General features: G+C 35.9%; 1 protein-coding gene across 8 annotated transcripts in view; it reads right to left on the reverse strand.

Annotated features, from left to right (window-relative positions):
• Positions 1–15,133, reverse strand: part of LOC150104039 (kynurenine aminotransferase-like) — a 179,863-nt gene that overhangs the window by 8,532 nt on the left and 156,198 nt on the right. For all 8 annotated transcript variants that reach the window (XM_090396703.1, XM_090396701.1, XM_090396702.1 and 5 more), the window contains one exon: positions 960–1,033. In XM_090396703.1, the coding sequence (XP_090252829.1) occupies positions 960–1,033 (74 nt within the window). The remainder of the gene's footprint in view (positions 1–959; positions 1,034–15,133) is intronic.

The raw sequence follows: 15,133 nt of genomic DNA on the forward strand, positions 1-15,133 counted from the left end.
TATTTAATGAAAACATGAAACAGATTTTTTTTCACTCGAAATACAGCCCTTACTTAAATTTTGCATTTTAATCCACTAGGAAATGTAAATGTAATTATGTAGTATACTACTATCGGACTACATTCCTTAAGAGTACATATTACGAAACAACGATAATGATGACCCTCTAGAACAGTGTTTCTCAAGCTTCACAATAAAGGTGAGTCGATCGACTTACCTTTATCCCTATACTTTAAAAATGTCATGATGCTATGTAGAGATTATGGCAGCACTACAAAATGCAGTAAGTTTTAGTTTTGAATAGTATTTGAAATGCATGTATCTGACATTACTGACTACAACACTGCACTGCAGCTGTGACATAAATATGTGCATGATGTGTGAATGAATTAAGGGAAATCAAATAACTTCAAAATCAAACCATTAATGATATACAAGGCCAAAGTTTTGAGAAAGTGTGCTTATATACAAACCAAAAAAGTTCAATTTGGTCATTGTCAATTATTCTTAGCTTTATATACAAATGAGTTTGCCAAGATGCTAGAATCCAACTGGAGTTAAAGATAAAAATGAAAATGCATATCAATGAAGTTCTTATGTAATTTGTAATTACCCACAATGGCACTGAAGTGATGTATATTTTGTAAACTTTTGTACTTGGTCTAACATAAAAAAAAAAAAAATTCTTAAAATATCAATAAATGCATTAACTGTTATTTTAATTTATCTTCTGCTCATCACTCTCGTTTTTTTAACTCTAAATCCTTAAAATGAGGAAAAGGAAAGAAGCAAGGAGCCCTTCCCTCCACTAGGCATATTAAGTGTGCAAGGATGCATTCTGTAGTATTTAACATAATTTATTTGCATTAAACAGATTTGTACTATATTAACAAAATATAGCAGCCAAATATCACATTTGAAATCTTCTTAATGTGCAATCAATTGAAAAATACTCTTACTCTGGTTTTTGAAAGCCATTTAACAAATCTGTAGTCCTTAGTTCTGCCTTTTTCTTCAATATTAACTTTAGAACCTGCATAACAAAATACACATATATGTATTTATTTATTTATTTATTCATAAGTACATACTTACATATTCACTTCTCATTATAAAAAATGCCACTGCAACAAACTTGCATACCATAATAGTGTCATGAATGCAAGAGAAAGCAGTGCAGCAAGTATTATACAGATTTTTTTTTTATTGAAAATAATTACAATATCACTAATAAGTATTGGTAATGAATTATGAAGTATTTTTCTTACTTCATGGTCGCATGAGTTAGTCTGCATATCTTAATCATGTGGTATGAGAAGCTACAAAGAAAGAATATCAGACTCTGCATAGCCAGTATCAGGATGATAAACCAAGCAGGTTTACCAAGGAGTTAAATGGATGAGTAGCAATATAAAGCAGGATCTAAAAAAACTGTGGAGGGAATATAAAGAAAAATATTATCACCATGCTCATGAGTAATACACAGCACAGGCAAGAAGGGTGACTATGATGGTTCAGGAAGGCTAAATCAGATTATGAGATAAAATTAGCTAAGAAGAGCAAAGTAAATCTAAAAGAGTTTGTTCACTATGTAGCAAGTAACAAAGAATGATTATGAAAGGATAACTTTACTCAGTGATCATCATAGGAAAGTGACAGAAGCAGAAACAGTTGATCTAAGTGATCACTTTGCAAGATCATATCATACAGTTAATGATGTGAGAACTGAGGTAGATGAAGTGGTGGTACTCAGGGAAAGCATACAAATGGAGGCCTGCATACTACATGTCTAAATATTTAAGTTATAAATCAAGCTAACAAACTGTTAAATAAAATAAGTTTCATCACCTTGACAAATATATCTTCATAATTAAAAAAATTGAAAAATATGTGTAATACTATGGTTTCTTTAAATTGGCAAAATATCAGGGATGATTGAATTTAATTATTATTGCACATGTCTGGGTATTCTGTTGATTGGCGACAGTGTTTGAAATATATTTGAGTAATATAATAGATATATATAATTCATAAATTATTATATATTTATTCCATAAAAATTTATTTTTCCATAAGACTTCCATAAAATTTCATTTTTATCCCTTATTTAAAAATTTTTTTGTTTGTGATATATGTATGAAGCCCTTTAAAGTGTGGGTGGGATAGGTTTACCTCTTTCCCAGGTGTAAGAATGGCACTGTCTGCCAGTGTACTATGAGAATGTGTAAGAGAACTGGCAGCACCTCTGAGAAAGTTGTTTACTCTAAGTCTCAGCTCTGGCAAGGTCCCAAGGGAATGGAAAGAGGATAAGATAGCTCCATTATAGAAATGTCACTCTATGACAGAAGTAACAAGTTACAGACCAATTAGAATCTCATGAATGGTGGTTAAGGTAAGGTATTGGAAAGTTCATCAAAGATAGAATTCAAGAATGGGTGGACAGGTATAAGATACTCTATAGTGGGCAGCACAACTTTGTAAAGGGTAGGTCCTGCCTTAGTAATTTACTCACATTTTATAATAGAATGCCAACAGAATTAGATAACAGAAATGGCTATTGCTGAACTTTTAAAAGGCATCTGACAGAATACCATACAACTCGTGTAATAGTTTTGAAAACTATGACAGACAAAGATTAGTATATGGAAAGGTGGAATCTAGTAGAATGAAGGTGACTAGCAGAGGGTCTGAAGGCTCTGTACCAGAAGTACTACTGTACTACTGTTTAATTTGTATATTACTGATATAGGAAGGAGAAGATATTCAGTTGTTTGCTGATGATGCAAAACTGAGGAGGGAAAATAGTTGATAAAGGCAATGGTTTAAATGAATTGGCAGCATGAGCAGAGGATAATGGCTGTTGTTTAAATATTGCAAAATGTAAGGCTATGCACTTTAGAATGAAAACAAACTGTGTAATACATTGATGATATTGGATTGCAGGAGGTCGACAAAGCTAGATCTGGGGATGATGGTCAAAAGAAAGTTGAAGTTCAGAGAGCACAATTCAAAATTTACCAAAATATCTCAAAGGATTACTTGGATGTTGACGAACACACTGGCAAGTAGAGATAGAGTTATTATCTCTCTCTCTTTATAAGGCAATGATACGGCTCATTTTGACTACTGTACACAAATTTGGTCATCGAAGTTTCTTAGGAATGAGGTTGGGGTGGAAAGTCTAGTTGACAGGCAGAAAGAAAGGACATGATAGAAACTTATACGTTACTAAAGGAGTTCTAATATTGACTTGAAGGAAATTTTTCAATACTTGATGGGTAGTAAGAGAGAACTTGCACTCACCCCTGGAAGTTGTGTACAAGTAGTTAGTGAAAGGGGGGAAACTAGATTTTTTGATTGAAGAATGATGAAGGAGTGAAACAGACTGCCAGAGATAGTTGTGCGTGCCCTGAGAGTGAATGGATTTAAGAAAAAGTATAACAGTTACTGTACGAATAATGATTAGTGTCAGTCTCTTGTAACGTGTCTTGACTTCATAAAGATAACCATATAACAATAATAAACTATTGAGAAGTCAAGGACAAAGTCTCATAACTTCAATGTTATTATTAACATTAGCCATCAGACAGATATCATGGGAATTCATACTCTCATGCAAAAAAAGATCATTGAACACTGCTTTAAACCATTGATGCAACCCATTATGATCATTCACAGTTTAAAAGGAAATTCGATACTGCAAACCTTTGATTATAATAAACGATTTCTTTCCATGAGTTTCCTGTAATAAGAACTGACTGAATGACAGGATCAGATGTGCTTTAAAAAAGTAATAATTAACAATTATCAATTAACAGTGACATGAATAATTGGAGGGGAAGAAATAAGGAGGACAGACATTTTTCATTAAGAAGTTACATGCAATGTTACACCTGTATTCCAGTGGTCAGGAAAAATAACATCAGACAGACAGCAAAAGAAACTATGTGTAACTATTTGTGAAAGCAGACTTCTTAATTAAATTCTTTGCACTTTGGAAACAATAAAATAGACTGAAAACAGTAGTAAGAGTTGTTTATTTTTTAACAGTATACATTAGAACACAGAAAAATAGGTAAATAATTAATTTATTAACTTATTGCTGATATTTCGCTGGCGTTATAACCAGCATCTTCAGAGCACAAAAACACAGTTTGTCACAATACGCGAGACTAACAACATGGTGTAATCAACGGACTAGTTAAACAAAATTGTAGCAGCAACACAAAGACTAGAGTCCTGATTTTGGCGCCCTCTATCTGAAAAAAAAAAATGCAGCTATCACATAAGACTAGAGTCCTAAACAGAGAAAAAAACCGGTACTAGTTTTTTCTTAAGATGACTGTCTCCTAGATGTTAGGCAAATTTATACAGCCATATTTGTTGAGATTTGGAGTGTGTTTCAGAGTTCTCTCTGAAACAATCTCTCTGACTTGTAAGAGCTTCTGTGCAGTACTTTTGTTTTCTTCCAGTTGATCCTGTGTGCAGGGGTATCCAGAGCATGGTCTGCTAGGCCCGACTTGCCATAGTGATAATACCGGATGTATCTTTTGTGTTCGCTGATGCAGATGTTCACAGGTAAGTGGAAGTTAAAAATGGTGCGCAATTTAACAGGTTAGCCTTCTTAAAGAAGTGCCGAGACACCAATTTAATACCGAACTGTGTTAAAATCAAAAACAAGTTCCATTCGGCCAAAGCCCAATGCATTTATAAACGAGCGAGTGTAGCGCCATTACGTGAACAGATTAACGCCACTCATCTAGAATTAGCAAAATCAAATTCAACCATCAATGCACTACGTGAATCACTATATAATATTCTGAATATGGAACTATGGCAGATCCTAGATAACATCACCGACGCAACGGCTAAAAAAGAATTCAACATAGTCAAAAATCGGCACCAAAATAAGTTTGAAAATCTCCAACAATGCAACACTATACAACGACCACAATTACAATAAAACCTCATTGTCATGAATTTATCGTCGCTCACCTTAAGCAAAGAAGCCACTAGTGCTTTAAGTCGAGGGCACAATTTTGCCACGACTCCCAAACAAGTTCCAAAAGCCGAAATAATGGCATCCATCGAACGGGGAATATACGACCTGCCTCCAACAATAGCCAACAACATACGTTTAGATGTGGCCAACATCCTAATCAAGTCTAAGCCTCCCAAAAATAATATCCCACATAAGGAAATCATTGCAGTAAAAGAGCTACAGAATAATAGCCAGATTATCATAACAAAAGCAGACAAAGGGAATGCAACCGTGGTGATGGACACAATAGAATACGAAAACAAAATGCACACATTACAAGATCAGTCAACATACAAAATTATAGATCGCAATCCCACCAACACACAAAAGAATAAGGCACGTAAATTATTGAAAAAGTCACTTCCTGGCCCAAAGACACATAAACAAACTCAAGGCCCTTCCATGTTAAAACACCTAAGATTTATGGAGCACCAAAAATTCACAAACAAGGTACACCCTTACGCCCAATTGTGGACAGTATAAATAGTCCCACATACAAACTGGCTAGACATTTAACTAAGCTACTAGCCACTCACAAACAATTCTCCCTCCTTTGTCAAAAATTCAGCCCATCTAAAAAGCATCTTACAACACCATACCCTAAAAAGCTCAGACTTAATAGTAAGCTTTGATATCACCTCACTATTCACAAATGTACCACTAATAGAAACCCTCAATCTACTGAAGTCACACTTCCCCCTGATATATTTGAACTATTAAAATTCACAATACATGCAGGATATTTCACATGGAAAGGGAAAATATACAAACATAGATGGGACAGACATGGGCTCCCCCCCCCAGCCAACTTTTACATAGAACACCTGGAAAAACTAGCAATCAATACAGCCACTCTCAAACCAACACTTTGGCTATGCTATGACGATGTGCTTGCTATTTGGCCACATGGCCCAGAGACATTGGGAACATTCTTAGCGCATTTAAATAGCCAACATCCAAAAATCCACTTTACAATGGAACTGGAAGCTAATAACTGTCTGCCTTTCCAGGATACACTTATCACACATCTTCCAGATGGTTCTTTATCATTTTCAGTTTTTAGAAAACCCACACATACAGGGAGATATTTACACAAACAATCACACCATCACCCTTCTCAACAATATGGCATGTTATAAATGCTAACCCACAGAGCAAGAGCAATCTGTTCCATTGACAATGCTCTTCCTGCTGAACTGGCTCACTTATGCCACACCTGCTTGGCCAATGGCTATAATCCCCATAAGATAAACAAAATACTAAACGCTCCTAAGAAACCCCTCCCACTTCCACCACAGAGAACTACAACAAAACAGTCATCATCCCATACATTAAAGGCACATCCAAAAAGATTTCAAGAATTCTTAATAAACATGAACTACACACCACATTCAGACCGTGTGGCAAATTAGCAACCCTTATCTGCTCACCCAAGGACAGCATTCCCCCTTTATTACATCCAGGAGTCTACGAAGTACCCTGCTCATGTAATCAAGCCTACTAAGGTCAAACAGGAAGAACTGTGAACATCCGCATCAGCGAACACAAAAGATACATCCGGCATTATCAGTATGGCAAGTCGGCCCTAGCAGACTATGCTCTGGATACCCCTGCACACAGGATCAACTGGAAGAACACAAAAGTACTGTATAGAAGCTCTTACAGGTCGGAGAGATTGTTCTTAGAGGCAACAGAAGCTCTGAAACACTCTCCAAATCTCAACAAATATGGCTGTATAAATTTGCCTAAAATCTGGGAGACAGTCATCTTAAGAAAATCTAGTACCGGATTTTTTCTCTGTTTAGGACTCTAGTCTTATGTGATAGTGCATTTTTTTTTTTTTCAGACAGAGGGCGTCAAAATCAGGACTCTAGTCTTTGTGTTGCTGCTACAATTTTGTTTACTAGTCTGTTGATTACACCATGTTGTTATAGTCTTGTGTATTGTGACAAACTGTGTTTTTGTGCTCTGAAGATGCTGGTTATAACACCAGCGAAATATCAGCAATAAGTTAATAAATTAATTATTTACTTATTTTTCTGTGTTTTAATATATACCATTAAAAAATAAACAACGTGTACAACGAACACATAAGTCTGTCCACACGTAGTAGTAGTATGCACAAAAAAGCATGGCATATGCTCCAAAAATGTGAGACTAGTAAAGAAAGGAGAAAAATCAGAACACAAAATGTAATTCAACATAATTAGTATATAAGTCAAAAGAAGCTATTTTGAATCCTAAGAAGCTATTTTGTTATGTGGTCAATAGAAGAAAATAATAAATAGGATAAACATTAAGAATTGAAAAACACGTCATTTTTTTAAATTTTATCCACAGAATTTTTAGTAATGCCTCATGATTACTGTTAACATAATTGAATGGTAAAAATAAATGAATTATTATTACTATACACACATCTCCATGGAGTCAAAAGACTCACTGTGGGAGACCAAATATTCACATAATATCTATCATACCTCTTCTTAAACTCATTCACTGATTCGTTTTGGTAAATTATGGAGACTACAACCATGTTAAGAATAATTACTTTAATTTCCCCGATGTTTTGACTTTCATATTAAGGTCATCATGTAGAGTAAACACATATACTTTATATACAAAGACAAGCTATATTACATTTCAAACAATATGCCACAATTATCAATTGTGGCATACTGTTAACAATCCAATTTGTTAATTGTCCTATTAACCAGAAATAAGAGATAACAGGAGCAACCAACTGCCTTCAATGAACAGCTATGTGATTTACCTTTCAAGCCATGCCCTGAACAATGATGAACTCGATGAAAATGGAACTTTTTAAAGCTACTTCAGGTCTCCAATAAGCAGGGCAGTTACCTCACGCCAGGCGATGACATTTATCTCCCACTTAAAGACAATCACAAACATCCATGCCCATGGCAGGATTTGAACCTGCAGCCTGTTGGTTGGAGAGTGGATATGTTAACCACTTAGACAACCAGGCCAGCAAAATTAAGCAGGTGTTTGGGAATGAACCTAAACAAGCAACACAAATGCATACAATTCATAATTGAAATTGAATGTCAGAACTTCTAATTTTAGATACACTTGTCACATGTCTTCCTTCTGGCAGTCTTTCCTTCACTGTTTACAGTAAGCTTACACATACCGGCCAATATATACACATAAACTCTAACTACCACCCAACAGAAAATCTAGGCATTGTTAACACACTAAAAAACAGGAATTTAAAGATTTGCTCCACTGAGCAAATGGGCCCCTGCTGTTTAACTTGTTTGTAAATGCATGGACCCATTGGCTCAGTGGAGCAAATCTTTAAATTCTTGTTTTTTATTGTGTTAATGATTGAGGATTTTCAGTTGTTTGCTGATGATGCAAAGTTGAGAAGAATTATAAGTAGCACAACTGATGTCAATTCCCTTCAGGAAGATTTGAATAGACTTTTTACTTGGACAAAGGAGGGGGGTTGTAGTTTTAACATCAATAAGTGTAAGGTGTTGCATTTTGGAGTGCAGAAATATAAGGCTGTGTACTACGTCAATAGGAAGTGGATGAGATTAGAGATTTGGGAGTGATGGTTGACAGTGGACTGAAGTTCAGAAAGTATATTGCTAGTGTTGCCAAGGCTGCACATCGTAGTGCTCTTATGATAAAAAGTACTCTAACATGTAGAGATAAGGAAGTGGTTGTACCACTGTATAAAGCACCAGTCAGACCACACTTGGAGTATTGTACTCAAATCTAGTCACCTGGTTTTCAATGTGATGTAGAGACATTGGAAAGGGTTCAGAGGTGAGTGACTAAGACAATGTCTGAACTTTGGAATGCTAGTTATGGAGAGCGGTTGAGGAGATGTAGATTACAGAGTTTGGTGGATAGGAGGAAAAGAAGTGAATTTAGTAGAATTTTTACATGAAGAAATTGTCAGTGAACAAAATGCATTACCAGAATGTGTTGTTAATACAAGGAGTGTGATGGATTTTAAGATTCTATATGAAAAATATGTTGTCAGTTGAATGAACTTCCCACAATGAGTCTGCCAACTCCATGGAGGGTGTAATAATAATAAAAGTTATCACCAATACCTTCCTAAAAGTGGCTACAGCAAAAATACCATCAACAAAATTCTTCACAAGACTGCACCTAATATTAAAAATAAGCTAGATTACAATAAAACTGTAGCTAATCCATACACTAAAGAGATATAAGATAAAATAAACAGAATACTACAGAAATAGAACCTTAATGCCACCTTTATACCTCTGGCAAAAGTAAAGAACTTATTCAACTCCTCCAAGGAACCACTTCCTCCACTGATCTACCCTGGGGTATACCGTATTCAGTACATCTGTAATTATTAGTATTATTATTACCCAAAGACCTCATGGAGTCAAAGACTCATTTGGGAGGGCATTTTATCACACACACACATATCTCATCATACCGTGTCTTAAACATACTCAAACTCCTTGCAGACATCACACTCTCAGGCAAGGCATTCCAATCATTCACAACTCTGCATGAAAAAAACCTGCCTCTCACTCTCTCCTACTCACACCCTCTTTATACAGTTTCCAGGGATGACCTCTGGTTCTCCCCTGATCTCCCACTATTTTCTGTAGAACCTCTTCAGCATTGATCCCATTACAACCCCTTACAACCTTTTAGGTCTCTATCATATCTCCCCTCTTCCTCCTGTCCACCAGATTCTGCCAATTGCATCTTCTCAATCTTTCCTCATACTTGACATTCCCGAGGTCAGAAACTACCTTAGTCAGTCGCCTTTGGACCCTTTCCAACATCTCTTCATCCTTCTGAAAACCAGGTGACCAAATCTGGGCACAATAGTCCATGTGTGGCCTAATCAAAGCCTTATACAACGGAACAAGAATCTCCCTACTTCTACACGTCAGTGTCCTCCGCATCATTCCCAGAAGCCTTTGTGTTGTCTTCACAATTTTGGCGGTGTCCCCTAAATTTTAGATCCTTATCCACTATCACCCTCAGATCTCTTATTTCCTCTACCTCCAACAATATATTCTCACCAAGCATAAATTCTGCATCCCATCTTTGTTTTCCAAATTTTAAAACCTTACATTTTGCAACATTGAACTCACATCCTCATTTCCATGCCCAATCACTCAATTTATTCAAGTCTTCTTGTAAGGCCACAACATCTTCACTACTCTTTATGGTTCGTCCCAACTTTGCATCATCTGAAAACAACTGAATATCTCCATCCAAATCTTCGCCAATATCATTAATATACAAGTTAAACAGTAATGGTCCTAAAACAGACCCCTGAGGCACTCCACTAGTGACTTTCCTTTTCCTGGATATTGCACCCCCATACACAACTTGTTGATACCTATCAGATAGCCAGTCTCCAATCCAATGCACTAATCTAATATCCAACCCCATCCACTCCAATTTGAGTATCAATTTATCATGCGGTAATCTATCAAAAGCCTTTGTGAAATACCGTGTATCCTTCTCCTCTGTCCAAGGAAGCAGTCACTTTATTGTAATAAGTAAGTAGATTACTAAAACATGACCTCCCTTTAGTAAATCCATGCTATCCATCAAAGATAATACCATTGTTGTCAACCCAACTCTGGATTCAAGTTCTCACAAGCTTCTCCAACAACTTAATCACAACACCTGACACACAGATAGGCCTATAGTTTGATGCTTGAGTTCGATCACCTCCTTTATGAAGTGGCACAATCTTGCCCTCCTTCCACTCCTTAGGAACTTGACCAAGTGCCAGACTCATATTAAAAAAATATGTGAAGGCAGGTGTCAACTCCCCGGCACATTCCTTCAGAATACGTGGTGATTATCTATTCCCAAGGCCTTATTAACATCTAGTTTACTCAACTCCCTATACACCTCTTGCTTACTTACAGTCAGTCTCTCCTACCCATAATCAACTGCTCTCAATCTCTCCATGAAGTAACATTTACAAGATTGAAAGATCTTTATGAACAGCTCATTAAGTATCTCCACCACACATTCTGCAACAGCTGTCTTTATACCATTTTCTACAATCAATGTCATCCTTCCATAATAATTCTTTCTTTTGCTGGCTACATATCGAAAGAACTCCTTAGGATTCTTTTTTGCTTCATTAGCTAATTACTGCTCATACCTCTCTCTTTAGCTACTCTCACCAACTAAGTCACCCTCCTTGCCTGGTCTTTGTAGACCTCATGAAATTGGTTATTTCCACTTCTCTTATGCTGCCTCCATAATGCCCTTTTTCTTTGTATTGCATGCTTAATCTCTTTATTCATCCATCTCACACCTATCTTATTTAACCTTCTCACCCTTGGAATACATCTAGACATTGCATCTACTAGATAGTTTTTGAAAATCCCCCAAGCTGCATTGATCTCTTTTCCAGCTAACTCCTCATTCCATGCTACACCCGCAAGCTGTCTCCTGAGTTCTTCATAATCACCCCCCCCCCTTATAGTTCCACATATACCCTTTTCTCACAGGGGTCCTCGCACTGCTGGCAACCACCCAGGTAATCACCTCATGGTCACTCTCACCAACTGGTGGATGATTTGACACCTCATTTATAATTACATCCTCTGATGAGATGACCAAATCCAAGACCCTTAATCCTTGTGTGCCCTCTGTTACATACTGTCTGAGGTAGTTATCCCTCAAAAACTCAAGGAACTCATTTTCTTTACTTCCAGTTGCTATCTCATCATTCCAGTCTTTATTGCCATAATTAAAATCACCCATAATTTGCCTTATAGGTGAAACAAGACACAGAATTGCTACCCCCTCCAAAAAAAAAGGAACATAAACCAACACATTAAATTTAATAACTATGGTAAATCTTGTCTTTCTGATCATTCCCTAAATACTCTACATAGAATTGACTGGAAAAGCACATGTTTATTACATCACACTAAAACGTGGTAAGAGTGCAAATTTAAAGAGGCCTGTGAAATTCTTATCAATCACCCTGATCTTAATAATAATAATTATCTAAAATTCCCAAGAATATGGATGGTACATATTCTATCCATTACCTTTCATTATAAATTATAATTAGCACTGTAGTAGTCTGAGATCTTAGCCATAATATAACAAACACTTATGTTAAATTATTGATTACACCACAAATATTGCTGTATTAAAATGTATTAAAAGTATTAATATGAATTTGTTCTCTGACAATGTTATAAATAGAATATATCCTTATGTAGGTTTTTTTACACTAGAGGTCAGGCCAGTAGAATAATGGATGATCAAATCACTGTCACTTTGGCATATTGTTTTAAATGAAATATAGCTTATCTTTGTATATGTATACCGAAGATTTGAAGGTCAAAATGTTGGGAAATTAAAGTAATTATTGTTAACAAGGTTGTAGTCTCTGTTATTTACCAAAACTGAATACTGATCACTGTGTAACATTAAAGGAAAAGATTATTCATTGATGAAGCATTCATAACCACCTCTGCCAACCCATTCCATCCATTCATGACTGTTCAAGTAAAAAATACAGTCCTAACACCAATACAATTACCACAAGTGACTCCCTTGTTCTCTGTCTTCTTGCTAGTCACTGAAAAAGTCTTCAGTGTCTCAAAAAAATCCTTTAATCCCCTCTTTTTCACCTATCAGCTATTTTTTTGAAGCCTATAGATCTTCAATCTATTCTCAAAGGGAGCATCCTTGGCCCTGCCACAATCTTTGTTGCTCACCACTGATCCTCTCCACCTCTTCATTCCCACAAAATATTAGACTGATTGCCTAATACTGTGCCATAGGATTCCATTTAATTCCTCTTCTTGCACCTGTAACTTTTGTCATAATCCAATCAATGACTATGTTAAACAATAAACCAGACATTATCCAAACAAGTCTCACACCAATCCTTTTATCTCAAACCATTCTGATGTTGTTTGCTGCCTACCTTGACCTTGGTCTTTCCTTTGGGTCTTTTTTTTTTCCTCCATCCATCAAGACCTATTTTGCTTTTGTTTAAGTCACATTTATTTTAAGACCAACTATTTCAGCTGTTTTATACAAGTCTTCCATTACTTGTATGTCTTCCATTACAATGAAAGACTAATTTAATTCCTCTTCTTGCACAATTCTATTGTGCAAGAAGAGGAATTAAATTCCATTTAATTCCTCTTCTTGCACCTGTAACTTTGATCATAATCCAATCAATAAACCAGACATTACACAACCAAGTCTCACACCAGTCCTTATCTTAAACCATTCTGATGTTGTTTGCTGTGCAATAACACAACAATATTCTCACGTTTTTCAGGAATTCTATAACTTTTCATAATTAGCTATAATGTTTCTCTATCAATACTGTCAAATGCTTTAGTAAAATCTACAAAATCTCTAAACTGTCTTGTATATAGTTTAGTTTAATGTTATGACTAATTTTTCTCTTATTTCACATAAATTTATTCAGTTGACTACCTACCATACCACTATGCAAATTCTATTGTCTATTTCAATATTAATTTGCTATCTTTACTACAAATTGTGCCTAAATCCTTGAATTATTTTACTTTTTCTAAGATTCTCATTCAGATTTCACCCAATGTTTTCATTATTCCTGCCAATTTTTACAGTTTTTATCCTTTATTATCAATTTTCATACCAAATTTGTTATAACAGTTATTTAATTTAGTTAGAGAATCCTGCAGACCTGTGCATAATTTATTTATGACCATCATCATTATTATCATTAATTTATGTTGCATAAATTGAGTGTGGGGGTCATCTGTATGGCTCTCCCACTGTTCTTGCCACTTTTGCTTCAAGTCAAAGTTAGAATGTAGTAGTAGTTGGGCTAATTGTAGTGGTGGATGTCTTGATCTCAATCGTCATACACTTAAGTCTGGGAGATCTAAATGTATTGGTAAGGCTGTGTTCTCCAAGATTTTCTTATACTCATGTAAGAGAGCCTTAGTCCTGCGCAGATTCGGTGGAACAATGTTACTAAGAGCTGGAAGTCAGTGTGTGGGCGTTGATTTAATTGTGCCAGAAATCAGTCTCATTGTATTATTTAGTTGGCTATCAACAAGTTTAACATTTGTGCTATTTAGCCACACTGGTGAGCAATATTCGGCAACAGAGAAAACTAGACCAAGAGCAGTAATCTGCAGATTATCGGCTGTTGCTCCCCATGTCGTGCCTATTAGTTTTTGTATTATGTTGTTATGGGTTCTTAACTTAGCAGAAACGTTTGTTAGGTGTTGCTTGTAAGAGAGCATGTGGTCCAGGGTAACGCTCAAGTACTTTGGAAACTGTGTCGTAGTAAACATCCTTCAAAGAAGATATGTAAAGTGACATCTGCCATGTGATTATTAAGGTAAAAGCTTGATACTTCTGTTTTGTCTGGATTGAGCTGGAGCCTCCATTTTTTATAATATTCACCTATAGTTTTCAGATCTTTTGTAAGTACGTCTTCGGCCTGACTCATATTTTTGTGTCGAATGGCAATTACAGTGTCATCAGCATAACAGAACTTGCGTTTCTCTCTTCATTCCATCCAGGGACATAATCTTTTCTGTAACCTCTAGGGATATATTTTTTCGCAGTTGATATGATTGCTCCTACAAATCTCTTGTACTCTACAACTCTAGCAGGTATCCACCGAACACATTTATCCAATTCATTCGCAAAATTTCTCCAATTTGCTTTTTTAAAATTCCAACGCGGTCGTGGAAAGGATCTTGCTATAGGTAGTGTCATACCAATTTTGATGCTTGCTCACACCTCCCACGAAAATCCTGGACTCAGCTTAATAGAATACGAACTGGTCATGGTTTATGTGCGGACATGCTTTTTAAATGGGGTAAACGACCATCCCCGCTCAGAGACAAACTGTGAACCATATTGTGACTCAGTATTATCTCAGAGCATATTCAGGAGACAAATTGGACTTTTTAAGTGCTACACCCGAAGCCATGAACTATCTGACCAATATGGATGTAACCTTTTAATTTTATTGGTTTTTAAAATGACTTTTGACTTTTAATTTTATATGTTATTAAAGTATATTGTACTGCATGTTTTGATATTCATGCCATA

Source organism: Typopeltis vanoorti, chromosome 8 (genome assembly GCF_054136105.1).
Source record: "Typopeltis vanoorti isolate ZY-2024b chromosome 8, IOZ_Tvanoo_1.0, whole genome shotgun sequence".
NCBI classification, from domain to species: domain Eukaryota; kingdom Metazoa; phylum Arthropoda; class Arachnida; order Uropygi; family Thelyphonidae; genus Typopeltis; species Typopeltis vanoorti.